This window comes from Pelecanus crispus, chromosome 9 (assembly GCF_030463565.1).
Source record: "Pelecanus crispus isolate bPelCri1 chromosome 9, bPelCri1.pri, whole genome shotgun sequence".
Taxonomy (NCBI): Eukaryota; Metazoa; Chordata; class Aves; order Pelecaniformes; family Pelecanidae; genus Pelecanus; species Pelecanus crispus.
The window spans coordinates 10,988,047-11,007,980 of NC_134651.1; the positions used below are offsets into that span (position 1 = coordinate 10,988,047).

Sequence of the window (19,934 nt, forward strand, 5' to 3'; positions counted from 1 at the left end):
GGTTTCTTGCATACTTCTGTTGAGTTCGTTGAACAGCAAGTCTGCCTGAAAACAAGTGAGGAGGATGACTTGAGAGCCACCCACCTGCCAACATTTTGGGATTAAAGCAAAAGCCATTTTTTTCTGAGATCCTCTTTTTACTGCCCATCTGGGCAGTAAAGTTCAAACTGTAAAGACCTTGACTAACATTAAATGGATTCCCTCAACCAGGGGAGAGATGCCATCATCAGGGAAAAAAAGCATATGGGAAGCAGACTGCCACCCAGACATAATCTTTGGAGGGGTCTGAAAGACCTGGGATGCTTTACTTTGGGTCACAGATTGCAGGTAGGAACACTGGACTAGAAAAGTCATCATGTTTCCAGACACTTAACAGATTTTTTTCTTTTTTCTTTTTTTTCTGCAGGCAGAGACACTGTATAATCCCATTCATAAATGAATCAAACTCCACTGAAAAGCGGTGTAGATGATTTGCTTTCACTACTCCTACAGCAAGGCTATTCAAGAACATCAAGGATAGCTAAAAGCCTTTGTCTTATTTCTAGCTAAGTTTATTCTCAGTTATTTTAAGGCCGTATGCTCCTACACCAACATTGTTATCCAGCATCAGTAACTGCAGACACATGTACATTTGCTATTTTAAGATCCTTTTTCTTCTATTATTTGTTCTTGCTATGTTAGTCTGCTTTCCAGTTTTCCGCTATACCTTCAATAATTTTGGAACCTGTTGGTCAATTACAATCCAATGCAGGAGACAGAAATTAGTTCTGACAGGTTCGCTTAAAGTTAACAAGGTGTAAAAAGCCTGAAAGAAGAAAGGATGCAATAAGGCCTGAATAATTATTTTGTGGCTGCTCCCTGCCCAGCTTATACTGTGGGCTGGGTTACATAGGATTCAGTCGGAGCTGAGCGCACTGCCCTATGATGTGAGTTAAAATGAACAGAAAGGGGAAACCGGGGTTATTTTGGGGGGAAGGTTCAGGCTGCAGGATGCAGCCATGGGATAGAAAACTCCAGCAGTTTAACCAGTCACAGGGTGATTTCTCTACACTGCCACGATTCAGTGGTACCTGCATTAAAAAAGGCTGCTGTTTATAGTGTGCATTGCTATTAAAAATTCCCAAATGCAAGAGCCACAGGGACTCAACTAAGTCAGAAACACTGCAAAAGCACTGATATCCACAGTTCAAGACCCAAGCTGAGACAGGGAGAAACAGGAGCCTGGGCTGTAGGGATCTCTTGGAGACAGAGAGAAATGAAAGCCCTGTGTCTGTCACTTGAGGAATGGCTCAAAGATGCTGAAGCAACTTAGTCCATCACTGTGATGGTAACAATTTCCAGTGCTGCCCATATTTGTGAAATTGAGCCAGCACTTCCACTGCTACAAATACAGACTTCCCCTCTGAAGGATAAAAGCCCTTGCTGATATACATATGTTAGAAGTACAGAGGATGATGATTTACATTTCAGGCATGAGCCAGGGTCTCACCAGAAAGCAGGGCCAGGGGCTGTATGGACACGATTCCACTATTAAAATGATGGCCAACAGGCAAAGAATTTGATTTCTCCATAGAGTGACAGCCTGACAAATCACCAGCCATTTATTAGCTCCTGAATCAAACAGCTGAGGCCAAAGCATTGTAAGGAATTTTAATAAAGAGTAAATTGCACACTGCAAACAAAAAATGTTTGCAGGATCCTATGGCCTGGCCAGTTGGAAGGGGAAACTCTCACAGCAAAAAATATATGTAGATTAATCTAATCTTTCCTTCTTTTTCATCTTATGTAGCTATATATCTCTTTCTTGTGTCACCAAAAACCATTCAGCCAACTGAGATTGAAGGGCTATTAAAGATCAAAATTAGATCCATCCATGAAACTAGCCTATTTTCTTCACTGTATTGATTATCTCCATTCTCCCAGTCCTACATAGTCTTCACAGGCTCGCCTATCTCTTAGTTTTTCAGGCAAATCTCCTTCCAGAACAAGATCACAACCTTCTGGTGTACAGAGTGTATCTCAAGAAACTTTCATACCAGAAAAAATGCAGGCTGATGGAATAACAGAAAGATTTAGCATCCCTTTCCCAGTTTTCTTCTTTTGCAAACAAGCTACTTTGGTATCATACCTCTTCCTCCCTTAACTTTTGTCTTTAGAGTGCCTGATCCCCATATCAAAGGCTGGGGAAAACTGTAACCCTATTGGCACAATCAGGAAAGGTAATTACACTGTCACCACTTCTGACCGGTTATGGCAGTACTTCAGATCTGCAGTACATTTCCATTAGTAGAAAAAGATGGTAAATGAGTCAGATACTTCTTTGATGCATACCTTCAAAGGCGGCACACAGAGTGCTGTTTCCTTTCTGTAACATTAATCACATAGTAAAGGAAAATACCGCTCCATATTTCAAGTTTTTTTACTTCTGCTCTTTTTTGAACACTCCAGCCAACAGTGTTCTTGCTCAGCTTTTAAGACGGTCACAGTGTTAGTGCTTCTCTGGCTGTTCTTGTCTTTCCACTGTTCTCTCAGTCAGCTCCTGTGACAAATCTGGGCTTCTCTGCCAAAATGTGCACATACACTTTTTCTCCTGCACACAGCTCCCCCAGCAATGCCTAGGTCTCTGCCTTCACGCTTAGCCTCTTGGCTAAGCTTTGCAAAGCCTGACCTGCTTTGCCTCAGATGCTGTTTCAGCTACTTTACTTGAAAAGGAGCGCAGCTGCTTCTAGCATCCATTCTGAAAGAAAGGAGGCCGCTGAAGACACTAGTTTTAGCAAGGCTCTCTGCCCCTCTCCCTTTCTTCCTTCCCCATCATAAACCTTTTTATCACCGTCATTTACATCAATCAATCACTGTCTATGCTCCAGAACAGCTGTCCTGACACAGACTGGGGCAGCAGCCCATCTGTGAGTAGGACCATTAATATGCCCTTAGGAAAGAGTGTATGAAACTGGCCACTTAAAGAGAGAGTCCTCCCCAGCGCTCCCCTCTCAGATTGCAGTGGCCTGTAGTTCATGGACTTTCTGAGCTTAAGTCTGCATTTGCCTGAACATGTTTAGTACTCCATTTCTTCATGAACCTGTCTAGTTATTTTTTTAATCTATTTATAATTTTGTCAGCCATAAAGTAGCAAGAAGATTTGCAATTTAAATATGTATTGTGTGAAAAAAACCCAACTTCTGTTGGTTTTAAATCTGAAGTCTGATAGTTCAATTTCAGGCCTCTGGTTCCTACGTCTTGAGAAGGAATGAATAATTCCCTATTTGCAGTATCCATCTTAGCCATGACTTTCCATATCCCTCAGTCACTTTCCTGAGCTGCGACAAATCCTGTTGTAGTTAGTATCTCTTCATAAAAAAGAAGCCAATTCATACCTTTCAACATTCTTGCCATCTTGCTTTGAACCTTCTCTTGTTTATGCAGCTTGGACAGTGAAAACTGCCAGTTTCAGTCTGCTCTGTGTTGCTGACATAATTCTGACATAAGTCTTCCAATGCTGAAAGTTACCCGATTAGTTTGCTATTAAGCTTTTAAGAAAATCAATATATACCTATTTCTATTGCATTCGCTTCTTTCAACACTTTCTAACATCTTTCCTCTTTTAAAACAAAGCCTGAATTTTGGACAAAGCTGTTAGATGGTGATCCTGTAATTTTTAGGGTCAGCTTACTTCCTAAACACTGTGTAGTTTATTTTAAGGAAGCCACTTGTCCACTTTCAGTGTCATAAAAGGACCCAAGCACATCTCCCAAGAAGCGTTCATGTCAACTGGCTGAAGGTCTAGATTGATGGATGCACGGGCAGTTCTCCTTGGCAGAAGGCAGAGTAACTTGTAAACACCGATGTCCTCCCCCTAATCAACTCTTCTGCCCTGCTACTGTCCCTAACCCCTGACACATTGGTTTTTCGCCAGATAAGCTCTTGAACCCTCATTCTGTGGCTGTACACCTGCAAATGCTGGCATAAGAAGACTGGGAAGGAAGGGGACCAGGCTTCCCATGTAGATCAGCTCAAGCTGCCAAAAAACTGCCCTGCCACCAAAAGATGCAGTCTTCGCCTCCCTACCCATCCTACCGCACGCTCCCACTTCTACCTCCTGTTTGCTGTAGCAGTAGTGCAATGTAATGGATCATTTCACTGAGCTGCTGGATCTACTTGTACCAGTCGTGAAAACAGACCTGAGGTGCTTGGAAAATACTAGGGTTCAAGCGTGGCTGGAGGACCTGGCTACGATGAGAATGAAGAAGGTTGCCTTCAGCCAGTATCAGTAATGAGGCATCTGCCATGGGGTACTACAGTTTTTAAATACCAACACATCATGGGTTGTATAGCTTTATAAATTAAAATAAACAGTCTTAAATAGTCTTACGTCAGAACAAATCCAGCATGCATCAAATGATTAGCATTTTAAAGCTACACTGGCCTTTCTATGCATTAGACTAGCAGTTTCTACAGGCCACATTTGAGGAGCACTGATGAGGCTAGTGAAAAACACAGTGCCATGGGAAACTCTGGGGTCACGCAAATGAGAGGACATCATAACTGTCTGAGTTTGATCTGTTGGACCTTAAGGTGGTGAGTGAATGCAATTCAGTAGAATAGAGCAAGCATAATTTTCAGTCCTTGTAAATCTGAGGGGAGGTGGAGGCAAAACCAGGGAGTGATAGAGAGGAGCTTGGGTTTGATTATTCCTTTCTGGAATTTTTAACCTTTTTTAAGGTAATGAGAGAAAAATTTGCATTATGAGGTTAAGTTGATGTAGCAGACTGGAAGTTCCATTGCTGAACTGAACCTGACGCTCATACATAGTTGACACAATGTTCACATGCCAGGTATATTTGAAGTGGCCCCATTAAGGAGAGTCGATGGAATAGGCACCACCAAATAGAATGACACTTCTACAGCAAAAAAAAAATACAACAAAGCTTTATACAAAGTTTCAGAAAGCAAGCTAATCAGTTCTAGCAGCTTATACATCCTTACCATTTCCAACTTACCATAACTTGGAAGTACCAAATATAATCACAGTGGGGAAAAAAAAAAAAATAGCATTGCATTTTCACCTAGAACAAGACAAGTTCAGTAATTATATGTGTGGACATTTCTTGCTGCTAAGGCTACGATCTGGATTTCATGCTTCAATAGGAGAATACCAGATGAGAGGAAACAGCTTATTTAAAATTGCCCAGACAGGGATTACAGGCTTGTCTCACTGATAGAATGGTGTATTTTCAGCCTAAATTCTTTCCCACATCTCCTTTTGCAAAGACTGTTCATCTGTTGCCATAGAGACCATTTCCAATCCACTCTTGTCCCCTGCACAGGTTCTATTCTGGGTGATCGCTACCACGGCTGCCCAGGCCGCTCCGGCTGTGCCTCGTGCCCAGGAGTAGCCAAGGGCAAACAGTAAAGCTGAACATCTGCAACCACACACAATATACAACTGCTTGTAGCAGAACTGCTTTTTTTTTTTTTATCCACAAAACTGGGACGAAAAGCTGTATCTACCCAGCGCATGAAAACGGGGGCGTGCGTCACGACTGGCAAATCTAGTAGGATGCCTTTTTGTCCTTTAAAGGGAACTGTCACGTCAATCACACCCCTCAGGTTTTTTTTCCTGGCTTTGCTGCGATGGAGATTATTAGAAGTAATGGGAAAACAAAAAAGATTGACTTTCGCTTCCCCGGTAGCCTTTGCACAGATAACCCCCGCGGCCGTACACCTGAGGGAGCTGCTCGCATGTCAACAGCAGGGCCCGGCGAAGGCTTGGGCAGCGATGCCCGCACAGTCGCAAATCGCCAGGGGCAGCTGGAGCAGGACAGGGCCGGGACAGGGCATCCGGCTTCCCCGGGTTTCGCTTCCAGAGATCCCCACCGCGCACCTCAGCCGCCCGGCGAGGGGAGGGCAGGGGAGCGCCCGCGCCCCGGGGCCGCAACGGCTCCCACCTCCCGACAGCAGCGGCCCCTCCTCCGCTGGCTCTCGGCGCTGCTTTTGTACAGCGCGGGTTTGGTTTTGGGGGGGGGGGGGGGGCGGAATTTGTTACTACTTGGGGAAGGGGCACTTGGGAGGGATGGCGAGGCGGACGCGCCAGAGGCCCGGCCCCGCCTGACCGCCCTGAGGGCCGGCGCCGCCATGGCGCCCTGAGGTAACGGCCCCGCCCGCTCGCGCCCCCCGCGCGCGCGCACCCGCCGCTCCCCTCCCTCCGCCCAACCGCAGCCACCCGCGCGTGCGCAGCGGTGCCGGCGGGCGCCGCGCGGCCCGGGCCTCCCCAGCGTGAGGGCAGCGCCCGCCCCCGCGGCCGGGCCGAGCTCTGTGGTTGGCCCTGGGCGGGCGGAAGCGGCCCCGCCCGCGGCCCGTGGCGGGTTGGCGGGAAGGGGTGGCGGGGCCGGCGGTGCGCTGGGCTGGCGCGCTGCGGTCCTGTGCGGCCCTGACGGCGGGGCTGAGGCTGTGAGGTGACCGTCACCGTGACCGTGACCGTCGGGCCCGGCCCAGCTCAGCTCAGCTCAGCTCAGCTCAGCTGAGCTCAGCTGAACCGAACCGGAGCCATGCAGGCCTTCCTCAAAGGCCCGTCTTCCATCAGCACCAAGCCCCCCGCTGCCAAGGAGAGGGGTGCGGCCGGCGCAGCGGGGAGCAGCGGGGAGGGCAAGAGGCTCAAACCCATCCCCTGGGTGGAGAAATAGTAAGGGCTCTTCTGGGGCAGTGGGGTCGCTGGCCGGGGTGGCAGTGGCTGGACGGGGGAGGCGTGTGGACGAGGGAGTGGGTGCAGAGCAAAGGGGGTTACAGCTGTAGGTGTCCCCGCTTTGGAGAATAGCTTTAACTTTTTCAGTTAAGGAGAAAACGAGCACGGTGAGCTGCTATAAGAGCCCTTTGTTGGTGTTACCGAGCGGATAAATGCCCCCGTTGCCCACGTCAAGTGGTGCAGTTTCATCGCTGTGGCTTGGTGCAGGAGTGCGTTAAATGCTTCGGTTTTGAGAAGCCTTTATCAGCTCACGAAGTGGTAAATTATTGTAGTCTGCAATACAGTTCTGCTTCTAAAAACAGCTCAGGCTGGTGTTTACAATAGAAGTAGACAAACAGCTTCCTGAGAAATTACATCACTTCAGTAATATGGACCAGAGGCATTAGACAGAGTTCCTGTTATGATTTTGACCTCAACTATAAAATTCCCTGTAATTCTCCAGTACCCGATGTAATCAGGAAGGGAGATGTTTTTTCTCAATTTCAGTTTTCTTCTGAAACCGTTAGCTAATAAATTGCGGTTAATGTCTTTTTATTTAGTCGGCCCAAAAATGTGGATGAAGTTGCCTTCCAGGATGAAGTTGTTGCTGTGCTGAAAAAGTCCTTGGAAGGTGCTGATGTGAGTGTAATGATAACATCTACGCATTCAGTATGATTAGGCGGAAACTTCAGCCAGTGGTAACAAAAACTTCTCCTTCCTAACTTGGCAATGATAATTTTTACAGTGGTACTTTACAAACAAGCAAATTGGCTTCCTTGTAGTATATTGTGATAGATGTGTAAAATTTGTGATGTTTCCAGCCCTCTGAACATTGTAAAATTGTCAGCTCTGTGATGCAGTTTGGAATTTCTCTGGAAAAGCTTAATTGGTAAACTTACTGTTAATAGTTTCAAATCTGGAAGGGCTTTTGTTGTATCTACACTACTGTTCAGCTGGTACTGTAGTACAGTACTTTTGGCATTTGTGTTTAAAAGGAGAGGAGAAATTTTTGTTTCATAGAAAAGTCAGGATTGCCAGTCATTCCTAAGTAGTTCTAGTGATCTATCGGTGCTTCTGTGAAACTGCTAAACATTAAAACAAATATACTGTTTGATAATGAGGGAAGTTTAAGTGCCAGGTCTACTACTCAGATAGCGACCCCCAAACTTTTTAGGTTAAAGTTACCAAGTAAGTCTTTTGGGCTTTAAAAAGCTAAGTATGACAATTTCACCAACTTTACTGCAGTGTTGGCATCTGTGACTTAAGAATATAAAGAGGATGAGCAGAGCTTTTTCACTTGCTTTTGTTCACACTTGCATTTGGATACAAATTTAGTAAATATGCAGTATGAATGATGGTTATTTCCTCCAAACCAGGTGATGGGGAGGTGGAGGGACTGAAGGGAGAAATAAAGTAGGTAGCCAAGAGATGGCTGTGCTTTCTTGCAAATCTGTACAATTCCTTCCCTTTGTACATGCTGAGACTTTTTTTGCTTCACGTTTCACCTAGAAGGGTCGTTCTTGTGCTCAAAAAGCTGTTTCTGTTTTCATGGACTGCTAATGCCAGCTGAAGTGGTTGGTGGATGTTCTGAAAATGACATTTGTGATATGGCTGGCTGTTCATCAAGAGCTAAAAGTAACTATTTGGACTTTTCAGAGTTTTATGCAAGAAGCCTTTCACTTGTAGTGTGCTCTGATGTGCAGTGTGCACAGGTAGTCTTTGGTATTTGCAAATTCTATCTTATGAGAATTTACTTTGCAGTTCTGTTTTTGACTAATATGAGTCTATTTCTACCTGAAAATACTAATTTAATCAGAACTTGCAAAAGCAGAAGTACTTTGAGCATAGGGAGCCAAAATGAAGCTGGTACGACAGAACTAGGAAAGGCTTGTATAATTCCTTTCTTTAGTTCATGTCTCCAGGTTCAGTTTGCTTTGAGAGTGCTGTTGTAATGTGACCTTGTCATGTAATGTTGTACCGATAGAAATCTGGATTTCAACAGCAATGCTGCTATATTATAATATTTGTACAGCTGAGGTAATTAGTAAGGAACTGTTAACAGCTAAGGAGAAATGAGGTGCTGCCACCTATTCTGTCTGGACATATCAGTCATGTAAGATCGCTTAGGTGATGGGTTATGAAGTTCTATTTTGAGCAACAGCTATTTAAAACCTTACAGCTTCTAGATCAGCAATGTTTCTCAGATTATAAGCCTAGTACACTTGTGTTGACTTTTTGCCTCCTGAGTTGAAAAGACAAATTATAACTTCTGCTTACGGTTACAAGCTTTGTAGTTTGCCATAGCTACCCAAACTCAGCAAGGCATTTGAGAACAAAATCATGCAAGTACTTTAAAATATTTGACGCTTTTAAAATTTTTGATGCTTTTAAAATTTGAACATTTTTATTCATTCTTGAAAGGACTCGTTACATCAAAAAGGCAAAAGTGTAATTTAAACTCTGAGGTGGCTGGTACTTATTTCAGAAGTTCTTATTGAATTTGGAGATCTGAGGACATCAAAGAAACAGCTGTGACAACACTGTAGGTTTGTGTAATGTGCTTTATTTAAACGTTAGTGTTGAAAATTGAGAGCCAGTCCTTTGTTGATTGGCCTGTAACTATTTGTGGGCCTTGGTTTGGGAGCTGTTAGACAGAGCAGGACTTTTAAGTCCCTGATATATCTCCATCTGTAATAGCAAGCATCTGTCATGTTATAAACTGGGGAGACCAGAGCCCAAGTGGTTTTGAACTGGGGAAATTGATATCTGTCTGCCAGGACTGTGGAGGAGTTGTTGCTTTTTGCAAAGAAACTGACATGTGTCATAGTATTCTTTAATTTTCGTTTACTTGATGACTGATTTACTTAATAACTGAAAAGAGAGTTAGGTGTAGGATTATCATTGCAATTTACATCTTGATTTGTAGTGAGGCTTCTAGAAAGGGACTTGGGGTTTGCGCTATATGTGGTAACTTTCCCATAAGCAGGATGATGCCTGCAGGTATCCTGCTTACCCCTGGCAAGCATGGAAAAATGGATAACCAGATCAAGTTGCAGTCTGTTTAAAAATACTGCCACAGTTACATAAAGGATTAGGTTGTGCTTGGTGAAAAAGTAGTGTAAATACTGGTGATAACTTTGGTAAGAAACAAGCATAAAAGAGGTTGAAACAGAAACAGTAGCAAAGTATGGGTTTAATGGAATTAGGAAACAGATTCTTATTAAAACTTTTTACCTGCTAATGCTTGTTTTGAAAACTAGTAGAATGTGAATTAGCACAGAGGCATGAAATTATGCATCTCCACGAAAATGTCTACCCTTGCAGTGTGCTAACCTAACCCGGTTGTTGGTGAATTTTTAGCTGTCATTCAGTAAACATTTCCTCTCCCTGGAGCCTTCCTAAAAGATATAGGGGGATAATAATGTTGTAGTATCTAATTAAACTTGAAAAAAGGTTTCTTAGTACTGAATGCTGTTTACTTTTTAGTAAGTAGGGAAGCAAGCAATGAATGATTGGCAGAAAGAGCAGGCAAAACTTGAAATGGACTTATCTACTGTAAATTGATTAAAATTCTTCTATCTGTACTTTTCAGTACATACACAGTTGAATCTGTTCTCTGTGTGTTATCTTAGTTGTTAAAATGGGATGCTTGTTACCAAACCAGTCTGTGTCTATTTCATTTTCTGATTATGGATTGTGTACTCCTGCATTTTTCTCTGCTCTTTGGATGTCTTTGGTTTTGCTGTTCCCATTCTGTCTGCATTGCTTGCTATATTCAGCATAACATTCTCTAATCTAATTTTAGTTGACTCTTTTTAAAAATAGAACATTTATTAAGGGCTGGAAATCAAGTCAGACTGAGAGGTTTGTCTTTTTGCTATTGATCAGAAGGGACTCTTGGATTCTTGTTCTAAGAACGTACAACTGGAATATCCCCTCCTGTCAAAGGCAGCAGTTTTAAAGTGCAGCCTGATAATTTGTAAGAGGGATTACTTGAAATAGTAGTAGAGAAAGCTATCACTCTTATGCTAATTAGAAAGCTTCTTGATTTCAGCCAAAATTTAGTCATGGCTAACATACAAATTCGGTTTATGCCAGCTTTGTTCTTTGTCCCTGTGTTGCTCTGATATGTTTATGGAGATCAGTCATATTCCCTCTCAGCTTTTGTTTTGCTGAGCTAACAAAATCAAACTCTCTCTCTCTTTTTTTTTTTTTAAAGAGTCACTTCTCATAAGATCGGCTCTTCACTCTTTTAATCATCTTTCCCAGTTTGGATTCATCATCCTTGACTAAGGGTGACGTGAACTGCATGTAGCTTTCCAGATGAAGTCTTATTAGCCCCATGTTAGTATTAGTAATTTTCCATCTGTATTGAAACTGCACATCCTAGGACCACGTGTTACACAGGCTTATACTGTTCCTCTGACTGACAGACAAAACAAAGTCAGCTTGGATTCTATTCCAGCTGATGAATTCCAGACATCTAGCGGATATTTAGTTATATTCTCAAACTGTGAGATTTTATGCTTTGTGCTGCTAAACGTCTCCCTATATTATTACTGTGGTCTTTGCTGTGTTGCTTTGATTTTCCTGTGTCAGCATATTTCTTTAATGCATTCCTATATTTCGTGCTGCGGTTATTAATTACATTATTTGAAAGATCAGTTAACCTAATCTCTTTAAGAAATGCTACTGGTCTCCTCCTTTGAAAAAATCCTTAGATGGATGTAGAAATTTGCCGGCACTATGCATTCCAGTCAGTCGTTGCAAGCGTCTCTGTGATTAGTGTTAGGGTATGTCTGCATTGCACTCACTGCAGTATAGTGCAGACATTCACAAGCTACTTTGTACCTACTGCAGTGGAGTTAGTGGGAGCACAGAATTCTCAGCACGGCTTGAAAAGGCAGTCTGGGGAGCTGAGAAAGTACGGGATAGTTAACCTGTGCCAAGTTTTGTCACAGCTGCACTGCTAGTAGTATCCAGACTGTTTGAAGGGCATCCTTGGCTAAATTTGCCTGTCACTGCAGTCATAACAGTGAGTTCTGTAGGCTTTAGTGATCTCAGACATGACCTGGAAGAAAGATATCAAAATAAATTACAAATTGAAGTATCAATTTTGATAGAACATGTGATGGTGCCACCAAATAACGGCTTGTTCATGCTGTGTTATAAACAGCAACTGTTTGTCTTCCTTTAGAGTACTGTGTGCAATGACCTAGAAGTGAACGACTTGATATTATTTACCAGGAGGAGGAAGTAGTTTCTGTTCTGTTAGATGCTCAGATTTTCAGTAGGTTTTCCTGTTTGTGGTTTGTTTTGTTTATTCGCTGCTTTTAAAAATGGTGCCTTGCTGTTTCAGCTTCCCAATCTGTTGTTCTATGGCCCACCTGGAACTGGAAAGACTTCTACTATTCTAGCAGCTGCTAGAGAACTCTATGGGTAAGCTGGAATTAAGTTGCTTTGGTGTAATTGACTATCACATGTCTTCTAATCATGTGACAGAGTGCCTCCGGTCATTGCCTGTTCTTATGTAGCTTCTAGGTCTTTTTCAGGAATATCTTCACATTCTAATTCAGCTCTAACGTGAAATTTCTTTTTCATTTGTCCTGTCACAAGTCATTGATTTCTGTTACCAATATAGACTTGCAACACTTGAGACTAGCAGCCATGTAACCCTATAGCAAAGAGTATGAAAAGAAATGGCTTGCAACTTTGTAAAGGAATTCCAATTTCAATGGTATATTCCGTAAGTTGTTAGCTACACATAGATCTCAAAGCACTTCATAAAATGTGTGAATCGTAGCCTTTCCCGTTATGCACCATTGAATTGTGTCTGGAAGTAATATTGGGAGTCAGACTAAAATTCAGCCTGTGTATGTTCATCAGCTCACTTGTAACACTTGTGAGTTTTTGAGTAGTGAATTCAGTGACCCACAAGCAAAAAATGGATGAGAAAGTGGGTTGGTGTTATGAGCAAATCTAATGTTGACTTTACCCCTCCCCCCACCCACCATTGTCATCTTTAATTTTTGGCTCATGTTGTTTTTTGGAAAGAACCTCTTCTAGTTGAATAGTAGAAAGATAACTCCGCATTGCGTGTCCATTTGAATTCCCAGAACTTAAAATCCGCTGTATTCTCTTCTCTCTCTTTTTTTTTTTTTTATCAGAGGTGCTGCTGTATAGTACTGCTGCTAAATACTGCCTGTATTATACTTTCTAGATATTTCTTTCTGGTAGTATTGTAATGGCAGAGCACTGCCAGTGACTGTATTTAGAAATTTTACTTGTTCTTCCACATTGCTCACAGCATATAAGTAGAAAGGCATATAATATAGTGCTCTGAACTTGTGAAGCCATCTTCCTACTTTTTTTTTTTTTTTTCCTGGATAACTGATGTAATTTTACACTTTCATTGTTTTCTGGGAGGCAGTTGTAAAAATAGGTAACAGAAATTCATACCTAACATTTAATGATCTCCATTTAACTGTCTTTTAACAAAGTATGTTATTTAGTAATGCTGGCAAAAACAATACCTGCCATTCAAAAAGGCCAGAAGGGATGTTGATATACTTCGTAATATATCATTACAAGAGTTAGCAGCTAACATGTTACAGTAAAAATTTTGCAGGCCTGAATTATTCCGGCAAAGAGTCCTTGAGTTAAATGCTTCTGATGAGCGTGGAATACAAGTGATTCGGGAAAAAGTGAAGGCTTTTGCTCAGCTAACTGTGACTGGAAGCCGTTCAGAGTAAGTGCTGGATCAAAGCTAGCTCTGTTGGATGGACTTTCTTGCTTAGGACAAAGCATGTAGTTGGGTGGGTTTTTTTAGGTTAACTTTATAATTTATAATATAAATGATGGGTCAGCACTGCCCAGAAGTTTGCAATACACACAGTGCTTTGGCTGAGCTTTGACTTTGCACAATTTCATGCTGAGAGTTTGAATACCTGGAAGGAACTTTTACTAGTGCTGTTAGAGAGCAGCAGACAAGGAAAACCCCAAAAGATGAAGCCGCCTGGATTTGGTGATATGTTGCTGCTTCTGCAAATGTTGTCTGACTACCATATAAAAGCTTCTTTGGGTAAATGGTGGTGGAAATCACTTCCCTAGTACCTCTACTCTGCAGCATCTTATACAAGATCAGTGGTAGTCTGTGAGGAGATTCTGGTGTTAGGTGGTGAGAAGCCCTGTACAGGTGAAGCCATATGTGTGGAAAAAACAGATTGTGGAAAGTAGCAGGAAGAAGGAGTGTGCTAGGGCTATCTGGCAAGAAATGGTCTTGTGTACTGAAGTTAGTCCGTTGCAGTGTTCTTTGAAGTTCAGGGAATCAGGAAGCCTGTAAAAAGAAGTGCTGCATTAGTTATTAAAAGAAGAAACTTAAAGCAAGAATACGTATTTTAGAGGACTTCTGCAGTACTCACGTGTTGGTCTTTCTAGGGGAGCTCAGTCCCCCCTTCCTACAAATATTAGTCTGTTATCTAAAAATAATTGAAAAATACTGAACCTCTGAATATGTTCTATTTATCCTGTATAAATACTTAAGTAAAATATGATGTGCAGTCAGGTTTTTTAAGCTTGGTCTATACATTGTATGTCTCTTGGATAACAGATTTCTTATTTTTCAGTGGTAAAGTTTGTCCTCCTTTTAAAATTGTAATCCTGGATGAAGCAGATTCAATGACTTCAGCAGCCCAGGCAGCCTTAAGACGCACAATGGAAAAAGAATCCAAAACAACACGTTTCTGCCTTATTTGTAACTACATCAGCAGGTATGTGTGGAATTTGTTGCTTATTTGGACTGTTTGCTCTTCCTATTCTGTAGTCTTTTTTTTTCTCCTTTTTTTTTTTTCTTCTTCCCTTAGAGGTTGACACCTAGTTTTCATAGTTAATAGAGATGTAACTATGTGAATACAAGCCTGAAGACAATGTTTAGGTATTGACTTTTATTTTTTACTGTGTTGCAGTTTTAAGGTTATGTTGCCTTTTTCTGCTTTGATAGCTTTGTCTGTATGAACTTGACCCATGCATTCATTTACCAAGCACTTACCTTCCTTTCTTTCAGAATAATTGAACCCTTAACATCTCGATGCTCCAAATTCCGCTTCAAGCCTTTGTCAGACAAAATCCAACAGCAGAGGCTATTGGACGTTTCTGAGAAGGAACGTGTGAAAATCAGTAGTGAGGTGACTTCATGGTTGCTATGTAATTTTATTGCTTAATCCAGTGCATAATTGCATTACTGTGAAAGGGACTAAGTCAGCATGCTTTTCCAGACTGCTCAATTGTATTAAATACAATCTAGAAACTCATTTGGATATTATTCTCCTTCCATAGATGGGATGAGTTTCTTCCTAAAACTGGAGAAATATCCACCAGAGAAAATTGAAGCAAAACTGTAGGGCGCTTTGTTCTGTGCTGAGTATACTTGGCATTAAACCGTGCTTCATTCTGAAATTGCCAGCACACCTTTATATTAGTAGAGAGGTTGCGTTGTACTGCGTGTATTGTGCCCGTCTGTGACCTAAAGATGCTTTAGGCACTACTTGACGTTTTAAAATCAATGTGCTGGGAAAGTATACTGGATTTTAATTAACAGTGAACATATAACTTGGCATTTTCTGACATTGTTTTTCAGGCAGTATCTTACCTTGTTAAAGTATCAGAAGGGGACTTAAGAAAAGCAATTACTTTTCTTCAAAGTGCCACTCGCCTAATGGGTGGGAAGGAGATCACAGAGAAGATAGTCACTGAAATTGCTGGGGTAAGCTATGCTTTACAATTTCTCCTGTAATTAGTTTGAAAAGCATTTGTGTAGTAAGTGTACTTGCTACCTGTATCTACCTTTGCTCAAAGTTTGATTAAAAAATTGTTTTATACCCATCAATTAGTGTTGTGGTATGGTACCGATACACCATGCACTAGAATTTTAAAGACTGCCTGATTCTGTACACTTACCACATAGCAAGTTTCCAGCAACTTCCACCGTAAGTCAAGGGAAACTGTAAAATAGCCTTATAATTCAAAGTGAAGTTGAAATATTCTGCCCATGAATGCAAAATGTATTGCTTTTTCTGGGACAGTAGACTAGAACGTCTTTTTGGTGCTTGTATACGTGTGTGTGTGTGTGTGTTTATATGTGTGTGTATATATATAAAGTATGCATCATTGCGAAATATGGTTTGGAAACACCACAGGGGAATGACTCTCAGTAGCAGCTCATTTTCAACTTAACGTTCAGTGACAGCATCTCTTCAAGGATCTGTGTAGATTTTGCTTTTTAACAAAACAGCAGTGATTTCTTCTGGAATGACATAGATAATACTGACAGGGAAAGGAGAAACCTGAGAGGAAATGCATTTAATAAAACTTGTGTGAAGGTGTTCCTATAGCAGCAAAACACCCATGAAAGCAAGAAATGTGAGATGAGGAGCTGAAAAATAAATGAGCTTTAATGATGGACACACTTCCCTTGAAGGTGCTACCATCATAGCTGATTGTAAGGGTTGTGAGGTTTTCACTTTGATGGAACCAGAGGCAATTGCTACTGTGCATGTTTTACAGAACAGCTTTAAACAACTTTCTCAGTGAACTTGTCGTTCAGTTTTGTGTATCTAGCTGTAGAAAAGAGCTGGATTTCACTTACAGATATCTGTAAATCACAGTTTCTAAGAAACCTGGCAGAAGTTGGCCGTAATGATAGGAAAGAGAAGCATGAAATTCCATTATTGAATAATGCTTGTCTAAACTAAAGAACCCAACTTTACGTCTTCATGAAGACTTCCAAGTTCTTGGTCGTACATAACTCTTGTGACCCTGGAGTGACCTTAGTACAAAAGATTAATGAAGAAGCTTTGAAACCAAACTGTCCAGACAGTCAGCTGACAGGAATGACAGTGAGTAGAGGGGAGAATGTGGGCAGTGCTGCCCTGTTCAGAGCTAAATAATGGCATCTGACAACTTTTTTTTCTTCTGATTTGTTGTCTGATCTTGTTGCATTGGGCTTTTTTTATATGTCCCTGGTGTGTCACTGGAGAGAAAACTGATTTGCTGTTTTGCTTAGGTGTAGAATGGTACAGAAAGCATTGGATGATCTAATTGTTGAAGTAGGTCCTCCACTTAGTGTCCTGAATAAGTGATTGTGTGTTGGATTTATGAAGGTGACTTTGACAATTCACTATCATTATATAGTTTTTATTTTAATATCACCAATATAGGACAAATATTACAGCCTAGATCTCACTCCTAAAATTCAGCTAGTCTGTCTTATGTACTTGCTTGAAAGTGGTTGGGTGTGTAGAGGAATGAAATGCTAAAATGGCCTCCTTCGTAAACAGTCTGTATCTGTTACTGTAAGCATCGGCTTCAATTTTAAGTTTACAAAGTTGAAATTAAGAAATGTAATTTCTTGTTACAGGTCATCCCTAAAGAAACAACTGATGAGCTGCTATCTGTCTGCCAGAGTGGTTCGTTTGAAAAACTGGAAATGCTGGCAAAGGTAGAGTCCTCTTAGTGCTCTAGCCTGGATATTTTTCTAGGTCGCTGCCCTTTGAATCCTTTGTTGCTGGGCTGCAGCTGAAGAACATTTAGCCTCAGGTTGGTTAGGATGCACGTTTCGGGAAGTGTGTCTTTTACCAGTTAGTACCCTGATCTTTCTCTTCTGAGGAAGACTGTCAAAGCTGCACGATTCCCTACCAATGTGACTCTGGCTTTCTGCTGAGTTAAACTGATGACATGTGGAGCTGTTAGGCTGAATTAGGCAGAGTAGGAATTCCTAGCGAGATGCTTGGCTCAGTCCTTCAGAACTGCGTCTTCAGTGGACTGGACTGGTCTCTGGACTAGTCACCTTCTTCGTTACACAGAAGCTATGTTAGATGAGAAGTATCTGAATAAAGCTGTAGTAAATCTTCAGGTTTAAAATATTTCATGTTAATCTTACAGTACACTAGTGAGTAAGTTTGTCTTACAAACTGCAGTGACTTAAAATAGATCTTGCTGGAGAAGGCACAAGCTACTGGTTTATAGAGGTGGATTTATTTTCTTTAATATAGAAATAGTTCTTGCTCTCTTTGAAGAATGGGAAATTCCTAATCTTCTGAGTTTAAAGGGACTCTCAGACAGTCTTGAACTGCATTTTAAATCAAGGAGTTGTCCCTGACAGAGGGGAGCATGCTGTGGTACCACTCTCCTGGTGAAATGTTCCATGCCTGTATGAAAAAAGGCAGTATTGGTCGGCCTCCTGCTTTTTACCTGGCTGAACCTCATTGGGTGTTTTTGGCAGGACCTCTGGTTTTGAGTCTGGATTTATTCTCCTGTAAACTTGCAGCAAATGTTGGAATTGTTTTGCCAGGATTTGTGCAGGTGTCGCTGCTTTACACTTTCACATTTACTTATCATATCTAATATGTGTTGATCTTAAGAGGTGAGGATACGGATTTTCTAAATCCTTAGAACTGGTATAGTCTTTTCATCAAACCATGATCTATCTAATGTAGTAGTTTGGAACTGTTCTCCAGTTCCTAGAGTAGGTGGGGGGGGTGTTGTTTCAGATATTAGTGCTCAATGTGCAGTTGACACAATTTGAATGCGTGCTTCTGTAAAGCATGGGTGTATATTTTGCTGTACAGAAAAATAAGGTTGCACCAACTCTTTTGCTGTTTTTGTGAACTTCTCTCTGCCTAAATGGCTTCGTGGACTACTGTTCTCAATATTTGCTGGTTTTGTAGCTGGGCACTACTGATTTAAAAAAAAAAAGAAGCTATCTTTATTTGCCGTGGTTTTTAATTTATTAAAAAAGTTTTGGCCTTACAGATCTCTGTATGCCTGAGGCTAGCAACTACCAGATGAAGAAAATAAATCAAAGTAGGTGGCACTTTAAAATGTGAGAGCTGTGTAACTGCCACATGATGCTGTGGATGCTAAGCTTTCCTAATTTTAGAATAAGATTGGACAGGTTCAGTGGAGGTTGTTAAATGCTTAAAATGTCTTTAGCTCACAAAATCCCCAAGATGTAAATTGTCAGGAGCCGGAAGAATATTTGGGCAAAATTATTGCTATATGCCTGCCATGTTCTCGCAGTCTTTCCTAGGTGCTTGCTTTGGGTCACTGTCAGGCAGGGTGCTGGACCATATACAAACTACTGACTTGTCCTCTAAATTGTAAACATTCCATAATAAATTTCAGTGCAGTCTTCCAGTTCAGACAGAATTTTTCAGATTGGTTTTCCAGTTTGTGGTGTTTGTGCTGCTGAATTATTTCCATTTTCTTCTATCCCTGACACAGAATCTCATAAATGAAGGGTATGCTGTTGCTCAGCTTGTCAACCAGCTGCACGATACTGTTGTTGAGAGCGAAGATTACAGTGACAAGGAGAAATCTGTCATAGTTGAGAAACTTGCGGTAAGTCTGTAGCTTGGGTTAAAAAAAAAACCCCACATAAATCTCTGGCAATATTAGCCATATTATATTGTTCTAATGCTGCTCAAGCAAGAGGTTTGTGGGTTTGGTTTGTTGTTTTTTATAATATTTATTGAGACGGAAAATTAAAGGCAAGCACTTAAATTGGGAACTGCAAAATGCACATTTTTGTTCTGGTGTGTAAAATCTACATTTTCAAAAAAAAAAGTTAATTCACTTGCTAAATTGTGAGTGAGAAGACAACAGCTGTGGTGGAGGTTTTGCTAAATTCACTGAAGAAAGGCAGATAGCGTTGGCGACCTGCAGAGCGATGCTCCCAGCAGTTCGTTGCAGTGCGAATGGCGCGTCCCTTCCTGTGCACACACCGTCCCTCGTGGCCTCCTCAGGAGGATGGAGGCTGCATGGGTACGGCGTGTACGTGATGTGCGGCTGCTGGAGACGTCGTTGCCAATGAAGTAAACAGCTGGGAAACTTCACCTTGGTGCTCTCCATTGTGACCTAAGAGACAGCTGTCTTCAGCACCACCATTTTGAGAGGGTCTTACCTTCTCTTTTCTGTTTGCAGGAAGTAGACAAATGCTTGGCTGATGGCGCTGATGAATACTTGCAGTTGATGGGCCTCTGCGCCCTTGTGATGCAGCAGCTAACGCAGAACACCTAACAGCTGCAACAGGGGCTGGCAGCGGAGTAGAGCAGCTCTTTGCTTCATGGATGGCTGATGTTCTGAGAGCAGGGACCCGTGTACTTTTGTACTGTTTTTTGCAATAAAAGGACTGCTCAGCAGTTGGAAAAGCTCGTGCTGG

The 19,934-nt window shown here is 41.7% G+C and overlaps 1 protein-coding gene across 2 annotated transcripts; it reads left to right on the top strand.

Moving 5' to 3' along the window:
• The first annotated feature begins 6,503 nt into the window (after positions 1-6,503).
• RFC4 (replication factor C subunit 4) lies at positions 6,504-19,904 on the top strand. Of its 2 annotated transcripts, none has more exons than XM_009491646.2 (10): positions 6,504-6,679; positions 7,279-7,357; positions 12,078-12,157; positions 13,347-13,466; positions 14,344-14,487; positions 14,781-14,901; positions 15,354-15,479; positions 17,133-17,213; positions 18,998-19,114; positions 19,697-19,904. In XM_009491646.2, exons 1-10 carry the CDS (start codon positions 6,546-6,548, stop codon positions 19,790-19,792), a joined length of 1,098 nt encoding a protein of 365 aa, XP_009489921.2. In that variant the 5' UTR covers positions 6,504-6,545; the 3' UTR covers positions 19,793-19,904. The 2 variants fall into 2 exon arrangements, with proteins under 2 accessions (XP_009489921.2, XP_075572656.1); XM_075716541.1 differs by lacking the exon at positions 19,697-19,904 and adding an exon at positions 18,527-18,577 and having other exon boundaries at positions 18,998-19,036.
• The last annotated feature ends 30 nt before the right edge of the window (positions 19,905-19,934 follow it).